The sequence below is a fragment of the Amaranthus tricolor genome, chromosome 1 (genome assembly GCF_026212465.1).
Source record: "Amaranthus tricolor cultivar Red isolate AtriRed21 chromosome 1, ASM2621246v1, whole genome shotgun sequence".
Lineage (NCBI taxonomy): Eukaryota > Viridiplantae > Streptophyta > Magnoliopsida > Caryophyllales > Amaranthaceae > Amaranthus > Amaranthus tricolor.
This window is the reverse complement of record NC_080047.1, coordinates 23441518-23462619: the sequence shown is the minus strand read 5'-3', so window position 1 is coordinate 23462619 and position 21102 is coordinate 23441518. Positions and strand designations below refer to the sequence as shown.

Below are 21102 nucleotides of genomic sequence, written 5' to 3'. Positions count from 1 at the left end.
AGCCAGTGAGAATACTACACTCAGATCTGAATATCTTTTGAAATTTCTTTCTCTATATTGTTGTTGCAGAATAATGTTTGATGGATGAAAAGTAGATAATGTGTGTTCAATCATTTTTGCATCAGTCACCAGGTGCTCACAATATTTCAACATTGATGCAATTCGGTATAATGTTGAATTGTACTCACCGAGAGTCTTAAAATCAGAAAATCTTAAATTCTTCCACTCATGGCTAGCTTGTGGAAGAAGCACCCTTTTGTGGTGATTAAATCTTTCAACAAGAGAGTCCCACAATGTTTTGGGATCTTTTATAAACAAATATTCAGATTTAAGGCTATCATGAAGATGATGCCTCAAGAGGACTAAGGCTTTGGCCTTTTCTTGATTTGTAGCTACCTTTATTTTGGTAGCTTGAGTTCCATCTATTGGATCCTTTTCTTTTACTTTCAATACAGTATGTTCAAGTCCTTGAGGTTCTAAGTTCATGATGGCATCTTCTTTCCATTCTAAGAATTTTTGTCTAGTTAAGCCTAATACGTTGAATAGTCTTTTGATAATTTCTGTCATACTTGCTACATAATATATAATTGTTTTATAAGTATATGAAAATGCAATAAATTTTATATTTTCATAATAATAAACCATTAGAAAAATTATGATGCTTTAATTTCATAATATTCTCCCCTTGGTTTATTATTATGAATTTGTTGCAGATAATAAATTTAGATATAAATCAAGAACAAGAGAAATGATAATAATAATGATAACCAGGAGAAGAACGAAAAAAAAATTAAAGACAATAAATTCTAAAGAGGGCAAAAAAAATAGCATTTACATAATATATTAGTATAATTTATCATACAAAATGCACTAACAAACAAAAGAAAATATGACAAAAAAAATCATGTGCATTTTGTTTCTTCTTCTTCAAAATAAATTATTTCTTCATAATTATTATAATTCCTAATGCTACAAGAAGGACCACCAAACCCATAATTAAGGAGATATATAATTTGAGTTTGGCAAAGTTTTCTTCAAATCTAAAATTATGGGAAGAGGAAGAAGATGGATTATTTTTGTGATGGTGGTACATTGTTGGTGGAAGGAAGATGGAGAAGGAGGGTTTTTGATGTAAAGAGTAAAGTTGAAAGGATAAGGGGTATGTGGTAAAAAAATTGGGGTAATCCTAATTTATAGAGGGTTATCCCAAATTGTACAATATACCGTATTATTTATGTATACTTAAAAGAAATACGTAAAGTAAAAGGTAAATAAAAAATGCACATGGATATAAATGCAAATACTGTAAATAAAAAAATGCACATATAAATATACGAGAATAAAAATGATACTAACCGTCCATTTAGGCGGTAAAAGAAAAACAATTAACCAGCCATATAGGTGGTTTAAAGAATAACAAAAGAAATAAATAATACTAACCGTCCATGTAGGCGGTAAAAAAGAAAAAAGTTAACCAGCCATATAGGCGGTATAAAATAAAACAATAACAAAAGAAATAAAGTGTCCTTGTCATCCGTAAAGGTGACGTATTGTCTAATAAATTATTTTATGGGCCATTTAAATTTATCTTGCAACGTTCAGTACTTGTTTCTCCCTCATCATCTTTGGTTCTTTTATTACTTGGTGAGGGTTTATTTTCAGTTGTTGTTGTTGGGGCATTATTAGTTGGTTGTGTTGATGAATTATTTGTCGGTCGTACCGGTGGAATATTAGTCGGTGGAACTAGTGGATTATTAGTTGGTCGTATATGTGAATTACGAGTTGGTGGTATTGGTGGACCATTAGTATTATTGGGATTATTATGTCGGAGCTGATTTAAATCAGTCCTTGCTGGGTTTGTAGTGAAGGGTATGGAATTATGCTCAATTATAAAATATAAAAATGTGTTAGAAACACCTTGGGCGATGATGTTGGCACCATTTGATTGTTGGTCCATTTGTGGGTACTGTTGAAGAAAAATGCTTAATTAGGTTTTTAAAAATATTACCTTCTTGATTATTAAGGGTAGAGCTCGTGCTGATAACGTGTTAAAACTTAGAGAGATGAGGAAGAAGTAGAATGAGTAAAAGTTAGAAGATAGAGATGTTTTTACTCATTGGTGTAGTTTTTACAATGGTGAACTTCCATATTTATAGGCAAGTTCATCCACAATTACATTGAATGCATTCACATTAGGGTAAATTCATTAATTACCTTTCACACTATATTCATTAATTACCTTTCACACTATATTTCAACACCCTTTTCCTTTTTCTTTATTTATTTAGATTTTACTTTTAATATAACACACGAATTTCACCCGTTCTTTTGCAGTTTTGGTTCCGCATAGGGGGTCGAAAATTCAAGGGTATTACATTTCTGCTAGACATTTTGAAGACCATTATATTATCATTGGAAAATAAATATGTGGAACAGACTCATATGTTATAGGTTATCATGACTAAACAACACATTTGTAATTATCGTATTTTATAATTTGTAATTAATAATTATAGTATTTTGTAATTTGAAGCATTATTATTATTATTATTATTATTATTATTATTATTATTATTATTATTATTATTATTATTATTATTATTATATCATTTTCAAGAAAACTATCAATACGAATAAATAAAATGTTTATAGTTACATTAAAAATGATGCAGTACATAAATAATACACCAACATGAGAAAGGTAGCATCTACAGATCGCTAAGACCTCTATAAAGCTGTCATTCGACAAATAATTCTCTAAGTTCTGCCATATAAATGTCTGCCGATTAGAGTTCTTGAGGGCTGATATCAAGGATACAGGGCAGTCCTACACATGGTCAGTATACAACTTTGCCATTCATTGACACACCGCAAAAATAAAATATAGTTAGATAAAAGGAAGTTAATAAATTATAATATTGTTATAAATTAAAAGCTTATATAATCAGCTCTACTACATAGCTCATCAAATGAGGAACTTGGACCTTCCCCTAGGATATGAAATGGGTGAGATGTCACTCTAAACCAGACCAAATACTTAAAATCAGTCTTCGATATAATAGATGCCCCAAAGAGTGAAAAGTGTTATGTATACAGTTGCCACCTCTCAATAAAAACTTTTATCAAAACATAGTCAATGTGTTGATGCATGATACAAGGAAATTGGCCCACAGAAGTACTAGACAACTCTCTATACAACTCACCAGACATGTCTCCAAGTCTGATGATGGCCTCTACCTTCTTCTTCCTAGTATGACACATCGGAGGCGTACGCCCACTACCCTTGTAAATAGCCCTAGCTATGTGCCTTACATAGCTAGGCAGCAACCTGGAGTGTAGTAATTACCCAATCCCTGTTGGCTGCTTGCCTACGTTTCCTAATCCTGGGAGCTACATCATCCACTTGACTTTCTGATTGATGTGTGTGTTTTATATATTATTTTCTACCATGCCCCATTGTATTTTCATAGCATTTCTCGCGTATTTTGCTCAATTTTCTATTGGTTTTTATGCTTGGTTGGAGTGTTTGTTTCCTATCTATTTTGTAGGTACAAAGTTCTAATTATGCTAGGAATCGACTCTTGGAGCGAGATTTGCAAGTTGGAAGGTCATAAGCTACTCAAAGGGTCATTTTTGTGCCGACCAGGTCTCATACCCGGGTGGGTTTCCACATACCCGACCAGGTAAGCCTCTCATACCCGGGTGGGTTTCCACATACCCGACCGGGTAAGCCTCTCATACCCGGGTGGGTTTCCACATACCCGACCGGGTTTGCACTTGCCACTTAGAAGAATTTGAAGATGCCATTTGGAAGAAAAAGATGCCCCTCGCACCCGGGTGGGTTTCCACATACCCGGCCGGGTGAGCCTCTCATACCCGGGCGGGTTTACCATACCCGGCCAGGCTTCCATTGAAGATTAAAATGCTCTGCCACGTACCCGGGCAGGTTTCCACATACCCGACCGGGTTTACTCTTGAACTTAGAAAATTTTTGGTCTTGAAGATTTAGTTATGCTTCGCACTCGGCCGGGTTTCCACATACCCGGCCGGGTCCAGCAGTTATTTTTGATAGTAACTTCCCATATCCTCCGATCTCTTTTAAGGAGGATATAAATAGCTTTTGAGGGGAATTTTTGAGACAGTTTTTTTTTCTCTGTTTTTTTTTTTAGGGTTTGGTATTGAAGGGATTTCTCATATTACTTGCCATTGGGGATTGTTAATCAACACTTGGACATTGTAATTTTAATTATATTGAAGGTATTAGTTTCAATTTTAATCTCTTGTTCTTGTTTATCATTGTTATCTTTGAATGTTTGTTTCTCCATTAAATTTGAATTTGATTCTCTCCATGAATTTAATTGTTGAATCTCTTGTTAGTTTTACTATGCTTAGTGAGTAGTTTTATTTCTAGGGTTTGGTGAAACTATGCAAAAGTTCATGATCCTTGTTTGATTTTAGGATTTAAATTTGGTTTGTTTAGGCGATTTAAATCTAACTTTTGATCGTTAGTAATAGTGAACTTGTTTCAATTTGTGACTTTATTTGTCCTTCCACAGTGGTTCGACCCTACTTTCCCAACTATACTAGTTAGGTGAAATAGGAATTATTTTTGGTAGTAAAACGACCTATCACTGATCGAGCATCAAAACCACTAAAAGTACTATGCTCAGCCTATATGCACACAAATCTACCCCTTTATCCCCGGGTAGCTATCCATGACCTATAGAACTCTGATACTCACTATGTCTCTCCTTTTCATCACTTGACCCCAAGTAACCATATGTACTTATAGGTCATCCATATGTGTACGTACTAGCTCTAAGGTGCTAAACTGTTGGGCCCGACTTTTTCTAAGCGCATGCTCACTCCTACCAAGCACGACGAGCTAACCCGGTAATACCCCTCTCACAAAGGTCGCCTTAAGAAGCTTTGGTCTAGAGATGTTGCCAACCCTTGCATCCACCATAGTTACCAACTATATTACTATATGATTTAATAAAATAATAACAACGTAAGTAACTAGTAACTAACGTAAAATTGCATAATTAATACAAATATTTACTAAAAAAATAACAACAAAGTAAAAAAATAATAATTATCGCATTGCAACAAATTAAAAAAATAACAAAAAAACAACACAAAATTAAAATGAAATATGCATGAGTTGCATATTTGTGCGTTTTGACCCCGGTTTCGAATTTTTTTATTTTGAATTGACAAAGATTCGTTTAGAAATTATCTCAATTTGTCGTTTGCATATTAAATTCCTCATTCCCAAGCTTTAAAATGAAGAAATTTTAAGCATAAATTTTTATAATGGTAGGAGAGTGTTTGAAGGGCATTTAGTGGAGGATTTAGAACTCAAAATCACCAGTAGCACCAACGTGTTGCAGTAAATTAATAAAAAATTTGACAGAGTTTTGTTTGTAAAATGAACAACCTAAAAATTTTTCATTACTCCAAATTGATCTGTACAAGTAAAATATCGCAATAATAATCTCATCTCACTGCTACTATAAAATGGGGCGATCACCGCATCATACAAAGTTACAAGTTACAACGAGATCAAAATTTGACATAGTGAAATACTTTATCCGTTTTGAAATACTCGCTACACTATGATCCTTGATACTATTCATCGTTTAAACTTATTTTATATATTACAGCTTATATGTAAGAAAAAAATATAGGTAAGTAGAATCTTGTTTGAATACCAGGGGCGAAGCAAAACTTGAAAAATTCTTTGAGACTCTGCGCAATTTCAAAAATTACGGATATTTCATGATATAACACTGAGTTTCTTCGAAATTCACCATATACCACACGAAATTTTCTAATTCACCATATACCATTGAGTTTACGTCCGTTAGCAAAGAATACCATTAATGACAACTGCCGTCAGTGTGCCGTTTGTGGTAAATTACCAGTATGCCCTTACACATTCAACAGGCGCCATTGTTAGGCTTGACTTCCCCAAACACAATGTATTTCTTCAAAAAACTGATCCTCCATCTTTCTTCTTCTCCATTCAAGAAGCTAGAAGGAGAGAATGCAACTTGTGGGAGGCTGGAAGAGAATCGTATGGTCTCTTCAGCATGGTTATGCAGACAATTGTTACAAGACTTAGAGGCAAACCTAGATGTCCCAGTTGATTCATTGCAGAGGCTGTGGATGGAAAGGTACAAGATCCATGTGAAGTTGAGATTTTTATACAAAGTGAAGATTTTAGCGAGGGAGCAATTACATGGTGGATTTGCTAAGTCCTATCCTGCTCTTCCAAAGTATGCTGAAATGATAAAGTCCACAAATCCTGGGTCTTATGCTCTGGTTACATGGACTGACAGTTTGCAATTTAAGGCCTGTTTCATATCTTTTGTAGCTCAAGTGAAAGGATTCTTAGGTGGTTGTAGACCTATCATAGGAATACATGGTGCACATTTAAGTGGGTATTACAAAGGGGTTATGCTCACAACTGTTGCAATAGATGGGAATAATGAGATCTTTGTGTTAGCCTATGGATTGTTGACACAGAGAGCATAGATTCCTGGACTTATTTTTTCAGAAACTTGAGGTGCTTGTTTGCTCAGTATGAATCTCAGAAGGATGACTGGACTTTTATCAGTGACAGGATGAGGGTAAGTTTCTTATTTGTCTTTGAATTGAGATTATGCTGCTGTTTATTATTAACTTAGTCTTGTTTTTTAGGGGGTTGAATCAGCATTGTTTGAGGTGTTCCCAAGAGCTACAAGGAGAATATGCTGCCAGCATTTGTACTCAAATTGCAAGGCTGCAAGATGGAGTGGGGCAACATTTCATAAAATGTTTTGGATTGCGGCAAATGCCTACAATGAGTACGTTTTTGAAAAAGCTATGTCCAAAATAAAAGATTTTGATGCAGCAGCATATGACTATCTCAAAAATGTAGAAGAGCAGTGGAGTGTGCACATGTTTGACAGGACAGTTTGTTGTGATCATAACACAACAAACTTCGTGGAGTCATTCAATTCAATAACAAAGGCCAACAGGGAAATGCCTGTATTGACATTACTGGAAGGTAAATTTGTGTCCCTGTTTTGCTTATTTAAATGCAAAAAAAATTGTTCTTGCTTACTGTGATTTTATTTTTTTTGGTTTTTTGAATAATTCAGATGTTAGGAATTGGTGCATGAAAAGGATGGGTTCCAGGTTCGATAAAGTAGTAAGCATGGAACCTAATGATCTAACAGAGCATGCTAAGGGGGTGCTGGCGACTAGGACTGATGATTCTAGGTTCTGCCATGTCACTGCAGCTGGTGGTGGAGAGTTTGAGGTGAGGGATGGCCATGTCAAGTTCCTTGTTACCCTTGGAAATATGACTTGTGGGTGTGGAAAATGGCAAGGATCAGGGATCCCTTGCAAGCATGGGCTAAGGGTCATTTACAACTAGAGACTTGAACCTAGGGACTTTGTCTCACCTTTCTACAAGGGGGCTGCTTACAAACTCACTTATGGAGATCACATCCACCCCATGGCTGATCCAACTCACTGGCCTTCACTAGATGTGCCAGAAATTGCACCAACCCAAGGGAAAAGAAATACTGGCAGACCACCTAAGCAAAGGAGAAGAGCTGCTCATGAGGCAAAAAAGGAAAGAGGCATAAGAATAACAAATGCAGCCTATGCAAAGAACTAGGCCACAATGCAGTGACAAACAAGGCAAAAAAGGCATCATCAAAGAAGACAACACATGCAGCTTCCTCTTTACAGCAAGGTAACACTAGGGGGAAGAGAAAGGCTGCTACTTAGCATTGTTTAGTGTCATTTTTTTGGTGAACATTGTTTATTGTCAAGTTGTTTTTGAACAAAATGTTAACTACTTGGTTTGTATGACACTTCTTTTGTTTATCATAATTCCAACGGGTATATTTTTTTAAAAAAATGGTATTTGACGCAAATAAAAAAAGTAAATGGTATATGGTGAATTATTAATTTATCAGAAACGGCACACTAACGGGAGTTGTTATTGATGATATTATGTGCTAACGGACGAAAACTCAATGGTATATGGTGAATTAGAAAATTTCGTGTGGTATATGGTGAATTTCGAAGAAACTCAGTGGTATATCATGAAATATCCGCAAAAATTATGATATTTTTCTAAGAATTTTATAAACACTTAACATATAATACATAATTTATATAATAAGGCCTTCAATTTTTCAAAGCTTTATCTAGTCGAACATGTTGAACATGCTTAGAATCTTCCGTATTGAATCGTCTATTCACATACTTTTATAAAATTAACCTTTATAAATTTTATATATATATATATTTTAATATATAAATAATTAAAATAATATATTAAATTGCTTTAAAAGTCTATTTAAAGAAAACATGGATAGCCTTGAGCGGGCATTTTTATATTTTTAAATTTAAATTTAAATAAAAAGAGTGACGAACTGCGAATGCATGATTTGCAATTGCAAGTAAAATAATCAAACCATGAATAAATAGACAAACAAACATTTCATTTGTCGTGTCGATACCTTAAGAAAGTGAATAATTTGAAACTACCCCAAACCTGGAACCGTAAGTCCAAAAATTGGGCATTGATTCAGTAAATATCTCCAGTTCCAGTCTCGTCTACTGCGAAATCATTGTTTTAAGTTGAACTCTAATTTGAATTTCCATGGCGGAGAAACAACTCATACTCGTTGTTGAAGGGACTGCAGCAATGTGTCCATATTGGAATACCATTTTCACCGATTATCTTGACAAAATTATCAGGTTTACGCTTTTAATGTTTTCAATTTTCTTTTTTGTTCATAGAATTAGATATTTGCTCTATTATTGGTTCTTTTTTTTTGTTTTGATTGTAAAGGATTGTAATGCTTTATTTTTGATTATTTTGCTGTGTACTGTTGTTTCTTGGCTTTCTTGGGAGGATAAGGAATAGTTAAAAGAGATATACTGAGTTTACGGTTGAAGGAGAGGAATTTTTATTTTTTGAAAATTTGTAATCTAATATTTGTAAACTCTTGTCCACACTAAAATCTAATAATAATAAGTATTTTGTAAGGTTAGTGCAAAATAAAATAGTATGAATCAAATCCTTACGAGACTTTCTTATTTCAAATTTCAGCGAAGCCTTCAATTTATATAGGTAGTGCTTGACAATTAGCTTTTTTCTTGGCTTTTTATTGACGTTTTGATGTAAAATCAGTCCAAGACAACTCTCTTTTTTAAAGCCTATGGTTCCTAATGATAAAGTACAAGAAGTTCCTAGTTCAAGTCTGAAATAAGAAGCACTCTAAGACATAAAGATTCAACTTTTATCCCTACAACACCCAAGAACAATAGTAGGGGTGTTATGTGCATTGAAACAACTCACTTCTATGAACTAGGATGAAAAACAATAATAAACAATGTAATAAACAAAGACACAGAGATTTACGAGCTTCACCCAATGTAGGCTATGCCCTTGGTGGTGGTTAGCTTGATTTTATTATAGAAAATTACAATGGAGTTCTCAAGAACTCATACAATGGAGAGTATTACACGTAGAAGAAGATAGAAGAGAAAGAATAGGGTTTGTGTTTGGCTTAGGGTTAGAATGATACATATTATGAGTATGGGGACTTCTTTTTATACTAGAAGTCATGTACTAAAGTTAGCGCAAAAGCCCATTACATAATACTACTGCAAAACAGAAACCGTAGACAAAACAGAGGGCTTCGCTGCATCTTGCTCGACCTGGTCGAGCGGAGGCAGTTCTGGTCGAGTGAGAGAGATCAGTGAGCTATTGATCTTGTCGAATCAGCATGCAAGTCTCACACAGCAGCATGCAGCAATATAGGCTTCTTCATTGCACTACTTCATTACCTCATTATCCACATACATCTCTAATTTCATTCATGCAGCAACAAACACAAACTAACATCCATCATGGTGCTCTCAAGTCACACCAAACTCCAACAATCTTTACCTTGACTTGAGTTCACCCAAGTCACACTTATTTCTAGATACTCCATCGACACACTACTAATCAATCAAACAAACTAACACACCACGTAATTGCCCCCTCGGGGCTTCACATCAAGTAAGATTCCAAACCAACCAAGTCCACACATAAAGTGAACTTGTTGGTGGGCAAAGGCTTTGTCATCATATTGGCTAGATTATCATTCATGCTTATTTTCACTAAGCCCACTCTCTTGTGCTCAACTTCATCTCGAATCAAATTGTACTTGATGTCGATGTGCTTGATTCTCTGGTGAAAGGTGTTTGATTTTTTGCCAAGTGATGACACTTTCATTATCACAATGTACACGCACCAAACTCATCTCTGGACACATCTCACCAATCAAACCCTTAAGCTACTTTCCTTCTTTGAATGACTTGGCAATAGCTATATACTCCGCTTCGGTAGTAGAAAATTGCCAACTCACCAGCGTTCCTCCCATTGTAAAAACATTCCCCGAAGTAGATTTCCTAGCATCCAAATCACCTCCATAATCGGAATCACAGTATCCAGTTAACCCACTTGAATTCTTCACAAACTTGAGACAAACGTTTGAAGTTCCCTTTAAATACCTTAATAACCACTTAACGCTTCCCAATGTCCCTTACCCGGATTTAACATGTATCGGCTCACCATGCTAACGGCATGAGCAGTGTCGGGCCTAGAACATACCATAACATACATGACGCCACCAATTGCGCAAGTGTAAGGAATGCTCTCCATCTGTTCTTCTTCTTGCTTTGTTTGAGGACATACCTTATTGGATAGTTTAAAATGAGAAGCTAAAGGTGTAGACACACTCTTTGCATCATCCATGGAGAATCTTCTTAATACCTTCTCAATGCACCTTTTTTGACTAAGGTACAAGATTCCTTTTGCCCTATCTCTCATTATCTCCATTCCAACTATCTTCTTGGCTTCACCAAGATCTTTCATATCAAACTCACTTGAAAGTAAGACCTTCAAGTTCTCCACCTCAAACCTATGTTACTTGGACTCGGGTTCGAGTATGAGATACGGGTGTGGATCTTAGGATCCGGTATGACAATTTTTAAATTTTAGAATACGTGGACACCGTCCTAATATTGGATAAGGTATGGAGATATGACAAAATAATTTTAAAAAATCTCATATAGCATAAATATACTTAAAATTGCCTAAAATATAAATAATCAATATTATTATTATTATTATTATTATTAAGATTGTGAACATAATAATAATAATATTATTATTATTGGACAAATAGAAGGAAACAAAAGATTCTTATTAGTAGTAGTAGTAGGACATCAGTACTACTTTTTCCATTTAAAAAAATAATAGTAGTAGTAGAAGTAAAAAGGTAAAGAAGGAGTAAATAAGTAAAAAGTAAAAAGGTGAAAAGATAAAAAAGTAGAAGGTAAAAAGTAAAAAAATAAAATAAAAAAGTAAAAGGTAAAAAAGTAAAAAAAATAAAGTAAAAATAAAACAAAGCTTCTTTGAGAAGCTAATAGTTTGACTTCATCTTCCTTACTAAAACGATAGAACCCTTCATCTATTAAACTCCTTTTATGTGCTCCAGAAAACGGTACACTCCTTTCATCTTTTTTCTTTCTCTTTTATTTTTTATTTTCTTCAAGCGCTTTCTTCTTCATCTCCAAAAGAGGAAAAAAATTGTTCTTCATCTTAAAATAGAAGAAAAACAACGATGAAGCTTCAATGGCAATTTAAGAATGACAAGGTGGAACTGGGCCGTACCCATGATTTTCTTTTCCATCAACTTCAAAACCCTCGGTTGCTTCATATAAATTTCTTCCTCCAACTCTCCATGTAGAAAAGTGGTCTTCACATCCAATTGATGCAACTCAAGGTCTTCCATAGCCACCATAGCTAACAAAGCTCTAATGGAAGAATGCTTAACACCCAATGAGAAAACCTCATGCAAATCCACACCCTCAACTTAAGTGAACCCTTTTGCCACAACTCTTGCTTTGTATATTGGAGCACTAGTGCTTGTCGATCACTCCTTCTTCTTGAAAACCCATTTACACCCCACAACTTTCTTGTTTTTAGGTGGTTCAACAATATTCCAAGTCTTGTTCTTTGTAAGAGATTTCATCTCTGGCTTCATAGATACTAGCCACTTGCTTGAGTCACTTGAGGCCACAACCTTTTTGTATGTGATGTGCAAATTTTATTTAACCGCAAGCGCACGGTGTACGTGTAGTAGTGGGTCGAACACAAGGAAGCTAGGACAAGGAACTTGCTAATTTCTACTAATTATATTGCTCAAAGAGAAAATGTTTGATTGATTTTTGTCTAACAAACTAAAAATGCAATATGAAATGGATTTAAACTATATGATGAAGAGATCTAGGGTGTCGGGAATCCTTTAAATTCTTGTATGATCAAACTTTTGTTTGTGTCTATGAAATGTCGGATTAATTATGTGATTTAATATGATCTTGTTAATCTCAAACTCTCGCTCTGTTGATTAACTATTAGATTTAGACCCTATTAATTCAATTCTCACACGCTAGTTTTATTGAATGAATTAATAAGAATTAAACTAAAATTTACCCTAAAGCAAAGTTGATCCTAATCTCAGACACTAGTTCTATTGACTAGTTCAACAAAGCATATTTAATTTAGAGTTATTGGCACAATTTAACGATTTTATTTCTAATTTCATAGACACATTCAATCATCAAATCATATTTGAATTATAGGTTTAAACTCTAACCCTAGAAAATAAATCTACTCACTATTCATGGTGGAAACAATGAACACAAACCCTAGAATGAAACAAAGCATGATAAAAGATGATAATAATGAAATTTGCAAGGAAAAAAAGTTAATAAAATATGAAAGACACAATTAAAGATTCAAGAGACAAAAATATGAAGAACAATACTACTTTTAATAAATGACAATTTCTAGGAAAAAACAATTAAAATTTAACAAGGAAAGATTAAACTAATACAAATTTGATAAAGAAAGATTAAACTACTAATAAGAAAGTAAATTAAAGATAAGAAATTAAAAGCTTACAAGTATTATAAATGGAGTTCTATGGAGGAAGATGAAGGAAGAAGGAGGAAGAAGAAGAGGTTTTCAATCTCCCCCTTATGCTCCCTAAAGGAGGCTTAACCTAATTGTCTTTTATTACCCACTTAATAAACCTTAAGAAATTAATTAATATAAAGATAAAATAAAATAATACAAAAGTAGCGTAATTGGAAAAGGTTGCACGGAAATCCAAAAGCTAGAGCCGACTCGGCGGCCACTTCCACGACCAGGAAGCCAAGTCGGCGTTTTTGGCTGACAGTTTCTGCAAATTTCAAACTATCGTCATTTCTTGCTCGTTTATCAGAATTGGACATATAATATACCGTTGGAAAGCTCTTGAAGTCTAGTTTCCAATGCCGCAAACCTTGCATTAATGCGATCTTCCTATCAAAAGTTATGGCCAAAAGAGTAGACATGTATCAAATTTCACCTCAAAACTTTTGCATTATAAACACTCTTCTACTCTTTTGCTCATTTTCTTTGTAGAACATCTTCACCCGAGCTAAAATCTTTCTTGGTGAACTCCGTCATCATTAAAACCATATGAATTATGCTTAAAACAATCAAAACCACTCAAAATCAACATGAATAACCAAAACGAGTAAAATAGCATAAATCTTCAAAATAAGCACGGAATTACTAACAACGACCATCATTAAGGAGTATAAAATGATATAAATAAGTGCAAATAATTGCACTTATCAAACTCCCCCATGCTTAACCTTTGCTCGTCCTTGATCAAATCAAGGTTGACAATGAAAAATAAAGGTTAAGACATGGTCTCCAAACCTAGTTTATTTCTTATGCCTCCCTTTCCTAGGCTCCTCTAATCCCCTAGTGTGACCAAGTGTTCCAAGAAAATCATACCACTTCCCCCCATACTTGTCACACTACAAACACAACAACCATGGAAGGTACTAGAAGATTAAGCACCTCAAAACCCTATACTTCAACCCCCTTATAACTCCTTGAGACAATGGAAATGAAACAAATACTACACTTATTCCTCCAATGTGGCCAACCCAAATACCTACCTTATGACTCCCGCTTCTTATGTCGCCGGCTCCAAGAACAAATGAGATGCAAAAATTTAGAATCTCTCTTTATCTCTCATTTTGCCTAGGAACTCATTTTTGGGTTTTCTTCCTAGCCATTGATGACTCTTCATGACTTGCTTACTTGGACAAAAAGACACACTAGGGAACACACCCTTTTGACTCCCTATCTTGGATAGCAAGATGTTTGTCAACCAAGTAGACCTATGAAAAGAAAAGACTTTTGACTTTGTATCCTTGAAATCTTTCACATGCATGGAGGCACAAAGAACATTACATAAATTTACTTACTATAAGACTTTTAAAGTAAACAACTTTATTCAATTAACTAAGACCTCATTAACTTATTTACTTGCAACTCCTCACTTGTGTTGACTTCAAGGAGACTTTAAGTCATCATGCATTACTTGGTCTTCCTTCTTTAATGATGAATCGATAAGGCTTGGACGTTAATGCAAGAAAGCCAAATACTTGGGGAGGAAGAAAGGTGGTTTGAGAGGAGGATAGTGGAGCTGATAGCCTTTGAAATGCTCATGACATCATGTAGTGTTTTAACACTCTTTTTGATAATACATATAAATCAAAGGATCATAAAGATTAAGCTTTTCAATAAGTTCGTCTCCATGTAAATCATAGCCTTTTTAACCTTGGATTTGGCTCGAGTTGATTATTTTTGCAGCTTGACTGTTTGGAACCCATGCATAAGTGTGACCTTCTCTTGACTTATGGTTTTGACTTGGACATATGATAAGGATGATATCTGGAATTCTTGGTTTCAAAGATATCCCTTAGCATTTTATATTTAAACCTTCTCGAACTCTTCTTAGCATAATATTTGAATGGACTTAAGAATGCATTTTGATATTGACTTTGAATCTTTGGCTTATTTGAACAATGGACTAAGCTTTGACGTGTTGGAATCACATCGCATAAAGATCTTATCTACCGACATCTCCATATTATGTACTTTTCTGAAATCCCAATATTTAGTGTTGATTTAATGTTCGTTCGATTGTTCAGGTAGAATTTACCTTTTAACCATAGTGGCGCAATTCTTCTGTAGTATTCAGTGGTAGTTCCTCATTTGAGCTACTCGCAGTGAATCCCATGTTAGAAAATTTGAGTCAATATTTTTGGTTAAAAGAACAATATCCACTCTTTACTTCAAATTGGCTTTAGATCTAACAATGTCATATTTTGATAAAAAGTTAAAAGCTATTTCTACATGACCTATAATAAGATTTGGTTTGTATGTAGGTCTTTTTGTGCAAATGATATGGAAACTCAGGTTTATGCTTTTTCCTTCTTTGTTTCCTAGTTATTTGTTTGATTTGAGGTCTTAGAAAGGGTAAATTTAAAATTTTGATCTCATACTAGGTGTAAACTTCAAACCAATTTATCTTCCTAATTAGTGTCTACCTCTCTTTGTTGCAATTTGCAGAGTCCTCCTTCAATTGCATCTAGTTCGATATTTGAGCTTGCCTTGGTTGTGTATAATACACATGGACCTTATTTTGGTGAGTATTAAAGACTTATTTATATATTTATGGTATTTTTTGGACACTATTATCATTGGTTTTATTGATGCCTTATCTACAAAATATTCTTTACTTCATTGGTTTTATTGATGCCTTATCTAAAAAATATTCTTTACTTCATTGTGATGTGTGAGACTCTAATTGCGAAAAATATCATTGTATATATTATCAAATGCCAACGCTTTCTTGTGCTCAATCAATTGATCAATCATTGATGTATCTACTTCGATGTTATGAAATACACGTATCATACACTTTTCAAGCATACTCAGCTTGTTTCCAAACTTCCAATGTTAGAATATTATCCTACTTAACCATACCTTTGAGGAGTAGTCAATTTTTTTGTACTGGCCCTTTATAGGGATAAGTGGTTTTCCGTTTGTAATCCTTATCGTATCTTTGTTTTTAGCTATTTGAAGCATCTTTTAGATGTTTAGCTACCATGTTTTTAGTCTAAAGTAAATTGTCAAGGTCCCGCAACCATATTAGAGTATCGAGGGCTAATAACATGACAAGACAACGCAAGATAAAAATTAAGGCTAATAACATGACAAAAGATATATTCATATATAAAAACAATTATAGAAGCCAGAACAACAAACAACGCATAGGTACTTAGGTGTAGGCGTAGGTGACTATCGAAGGTCTAGGACACAAATACGACATCTCTAACTAGTTTTATCCCTAGTCAAATCATCAGAGAGATGCAACTCGCTCATGTCATTTCTAATTTGATGCTTCTACGTTTTCTTTGGCCTACGTGACTTCTTTATCCATCAATCGTGATGCTTTCCACCCATGTGAATGGCGAGTCGGTGGTCTTCCTTTGAATATGTCCAAACATCTCATTATACTTTCCCGCATCTTTGTAGAGATATGAGCAACCCCTAGCCTCTCTCTCAATACCATACTACAATTAATTATATTTACCTCTTTTTGTGTAGATTGCTCATACCTGATACATGTCCTACCACATGTGGGAAGTGAAGGAAGAGGGGAACTAGCTTTGAAGATTTACTATAGACGAAGGAAGAAGGGTGGTGATCAAGCAGGATTACCCTCAATTTATTATTTAGGAGAACCTTTGATGTTCTCAACTAAGAAAAGAAATTAGAACATAATGGAGAGAGAAAACTTTTATGTTTTGATAAAATAAAATTTTGTTAATGAAGAAACTTCAATACTACATCATAAGGATGAGTGATCTATAGAAAGTTTAGTCTCTAACTACATTAGTAAGTTTCATTCTCCTACACATAGCTTGTTTAAAGAACATTGTTGAAATCGACCATTGGCCTTTAGCCCATAATGAGGCTAAAAATTTTGAAGGGGTACTTTCTCTCCAACCACATAGACCATAGAATTGCATAACTAAAGTCCATCTTTAATTTCTTGAGGTCTCTATTGACTTCAAACCCATAAAAATTAGTAGAGAAAGAAAACTTTAAAAACTTAATTATTCTGAAATCAAGGTTAAAATAAACTAATGGCCTAGGGCGGTAGGGACTTATTTGTGCGTAAGCTGTTTTAGTTTACGTAGGAAACTAAGCATAAAAGATAAGTTATCCGTGGGCTTTTTACTTGGATGGGGTGCGGCCGCGCATATTATTCGCTTAGATTTGTGCGCTTATGCATTTTGAAATAGCTTGGTGAGGATCGATGATTTAGTGCAGACCATTTGCCTTTTGCTTTCTTGTTGTGCAGTGTATTTTACAATTTTTGGTCTTATGTTTTAGTACTGACATTTTAACTTTGTGATCAGCTTCCTCGGTTCAAAAGAGTGGTTGGACTCGAAATGTTGAGAATTTTCGTAGCCGGCTGTCATCCCTAGCATTTTCTGGTGGAGGATGGAATGATGTTGCTACTGTTGAGGGCCTTGTTGAGGGCATTAATGAGGCTTTGATGGTATGGATTTTGATTATTTTAGTGCTTTTAGTTGTATCAAGCTGGATTTTGGTTTTCGTACATTAATACATATGTTTCTTATCCAGGATTTGTTAGAATGGTTTGCTATGTCTTAGTATATGTCATTTTCATCGATAGTTCTTTTCTTCTATTTTTTTGGTTAAGGAATCCAGATGCATGTAGTTTGTTTGATTTTATTCCAAATGTTGGCTTGGGATTGTTGTAATTATTGTTGATGCTTTGTTGAGTTTAATATTGAAATGTCCAAACAATGATTTGTACATAACAATTATGCAGGGTGTTGTAACTTGTTAGATAGATAATGAATGCAATGTTTGGCGCATTTTAAATGCATACTTGCGGTGTTATTAAAAATAAGGAAATTCTACATGTTAGCAACAACGTTTGGTGAAACGCAAGTGGTAGCTATTTTTTTTATTTTTCTACATAAGGTTTTAATTTTATTAACACTGTTTTAAAAAAAAGTTGAAAGTTGTTGAAAATCAATGAAAAGAAAAGCAAACCCTTTTGTTGAAAATTAGTGAAAAGAAAATTCAACCTTACTATTGTTAATTATTTTTGGGAAATTCCATGTGGTGGCTCTGAGTTTTTGGTTTTTCCACGTGGTGAACTTTTAGCTTTTAACTTTTCCATGTGGTAAACAAAATGTTAAATTTTTGGTTAAATTAATTACTTACTTCGATCGAATTTTGAAATATGTGGTCAATTAGGCTGATCACGATGTTTTTTGTTTGAAAAAAATGTCATTACGTTGGGCAAAAATAGCGTAAAGTTAACAAAATAAACTTCTCTTTTTTCTACCACATGAAAAAGTTGGAAGGTCAAGGTCAACATGTGGATTCAAAAAATGTTTGTCTACCACATGGAAAAAAAATTCAGTATTATCACATGGAATTTCCCATTATCTGTTCTTTGTTATATCTATTTTGCATTTTGAAAACTGCACATCAAGGGGCACCATTAACAAAAACCAAAGTTGACAGAATATGATATTTTTTAACGGAATTTGCTACCGTTTTAATAAACTTGAAATCTTATTGCTACCAAGTGGAATAATAAAAAAGAAGTGCTATCATTGGCGTCTAGTTCCTACCATGTTGAATTTCCCTTATATTGGCTATGTTGTAAATTTCTAAGTTTTGTGAACTTCTATATCTGTTGAAAGATAGATCAAACATGAAAATGCTCCCATTTCTGAAGCCCGCATGTCTTATACAAAATTTTACAATGCTGATTGCAATCGTATCTCCATCGGTCTACTGGATGCTTACTTTGTTTAGTTGTATTTTCAGATGTTTGATATCCCGCAAAATGGATTCCAGACTCAACAGAACCTAGATGGTAAAAGACATTGCATTCTAGTATCTGCTAGTAATCCTTATCCTTTTCCAACACCAGTGTATCGCCCAGCAAATGAAAATCTAGATCAAGGTGAAAACGGTGAAGCTCAACCCGAGAATCTTTTACATGATTTCTTTGTGCAGTATGCAGTCTCCAAGTGGTTTGATCTGGTAGTGAAGCTGTAATTCTATTATTGAATTCTCATGTTTTATTTTCTTGTTGTATCAATCTGACTTTGATTTCTCTGTGCAGTATGCAGTCTCTTTGTCTGTCATTTGCCCTAAATCTCCACCCAATCTTAAAGGAATATATAACACAGTAAGCGAAGTTTCTCTGCACTTAATGCTTAGTGAAGGATAATGTTGTTTTTTTGTCCAAGTTTTCCATCTAAATTGCTTCTTTTCTCAACTTTCTGTAGGCCATTATGTATTGTTGGTATTTGTGGGTTTAAAAGTATGAAGAGCGAGGCGGGGGAGTTTGTTTAGATCTCAAGTCTCAAGAGAGGGGGCTTCAGGAAATCGGAGGTTTTCAAGGTTTCTTACGGTTTCTTCAGTTGCGTGAAAATGTGAAATTGGATCGTTTCACTCTCATTCCATTGTTTTGTTGAATTCTTCACATATGGATCCTGCCCTGGTAAACTGACCCTTATGTGATAGAGGAAATCTGTAGAACATCTTTATTGAATTTTTTACAGAATTGAACTTAATGCTTCACATGTTCATGAAGAAAGCATACAGGTAATTTTTTAATGAGCTGAACCTCTATGTGATTGATGGATATTGTTAAGATTTATGCTTCCATGGTTTCATTTGGCTTAATAGGCAGACTGCTAATGTCTTGTAATATAAAAGAGGTATATGACAAAACAAATGAAGGAAATTGAAATGATAGAAGAAGTAGGGCCTAAAGATTCAAACTTTACCCCTAAAGACATCCAAAATTGAAGGTGTGAAGACTCTTGTTCTTAAAACAATTTTAATCAATGAACTAGGAATGAAAATGCAATAGGAAATGAATGAAAAATAGACAAGACGCAATGTTTACGACGTTCACCCATTTGGGGCTACGTCCTCGGTGATAGGCTATTTGTTTAGGGTTTGAATAATCATCTAGGTTAGTTTATCACTCCGTTATATAGTATGAGAGGCATATCCAATGGTTGGGGTGATAGAGCCCAAGGCATAGAAACTTATAAAGCCCGCAACTGAAAGCCGCAAATGAAGCAGACCCCACCAGATGAAGTGCTTGTTCGAGCATAGTAGCCCGTTCGTTCGAGCACTTCATCCGAGGCATTCATTGTTTACTTATCTTAAGTGCCTCGTTCAAGCCAGGACTCTTTCTACAACTGCCTTGTTCGAGCACATGCAGCAGCAACAACTTCTTACTCTTTACTTTGCCCCACCTCATCATACGTATCTCGAAATGCCTCCATGCACCTACATGCATCATCAAGCACTCACCATGGTGCACTCAAGTCACCTAAACTCCAACAATCTCCACTTTGACTTGAGTTTACCCAAGTCACACATCCTCCTAGACACTCTATCCAACACACTACTAACAAACCAAACAACTATCACACCACATAATGCCGCAAAGAGCTTCACATTATGTAAGGAGCTAAACCAACCAAGTCCACACACAAAGTGAACTTATTGGTGGGAAATGGCTTAGTCATCATATCGGTGGGGTTGTCTTTGGTACTTACCTTTACCAAACTCAATCTCTTGTCATCAACTTCATCTCAAATGAAATTGAACTTAATGTCAATGTGCTTGGTTCTTCTATGGATTGTGTTTTGATTTGTAGTCAAATTAATTGCACCTTCACCATCACAATGAACATTCACTAAACTCATCTTACGACACATTTCACCAACTTAGACCCTTAAGCCACTTTGCCTCTTTTAATGATTCAACAATGGCTATATAATTCGCTTCGGTTATTGACATATCGGTCACATCTTAGAGCGATGATTGTCAACTTACAAACATTCCACCTAAAGTAAACACATACCCAGAAGTAGACTTTCTAGCATCCTAATTACCTCCATAATTAAGGTCACAAATCCCGGTCAACCTGTTTAGATCTTTCCCTAATTTGAGATTCACTTTTGAAGTCCCCTTCAAATACCTCATAACCACTTCAACGCTTGTCAATGTACCTTACCCGAACTTGACAGGTATCGGCTCAC

At 34.7% G+C, this 21102-nt stretch overlaps 1 protein-coding gene and 1 pseudogene across 1 annotated transcript; both read left to right on the top strand.

Moving 5' to 3' along the window:
* Positions 1 to 6081: 6081 nt before the first annotated feature.
* On the top strand, positions 6082 to 7672 carry LOC130807995 (uncharacterized). Its single transcript, XM_057673431.1, has 5 exons — positions 6082 to 6506; positions 6563 to 6635; positions 6706 to 7054; positions 7149 to 7411; positions 7466 to 7672. Exons 1-5 carry the CDS (start codon positions 6082 to 6084, stop codon positions 7670 to 7672), a joined length of 1317 nt encoding a protein of 438 aa, XP_057529414.1.
* An 832-nt stretch (positions 7673 to 8504) lies between these two features.
* The window catches only part of LOC130807987 (mediator of RNA polymerase II transcription subunit 25-like), a 31675-nt pseudogene continuing 19077 nt past the window's right edge, over positions 8505 to 21102 (top strand).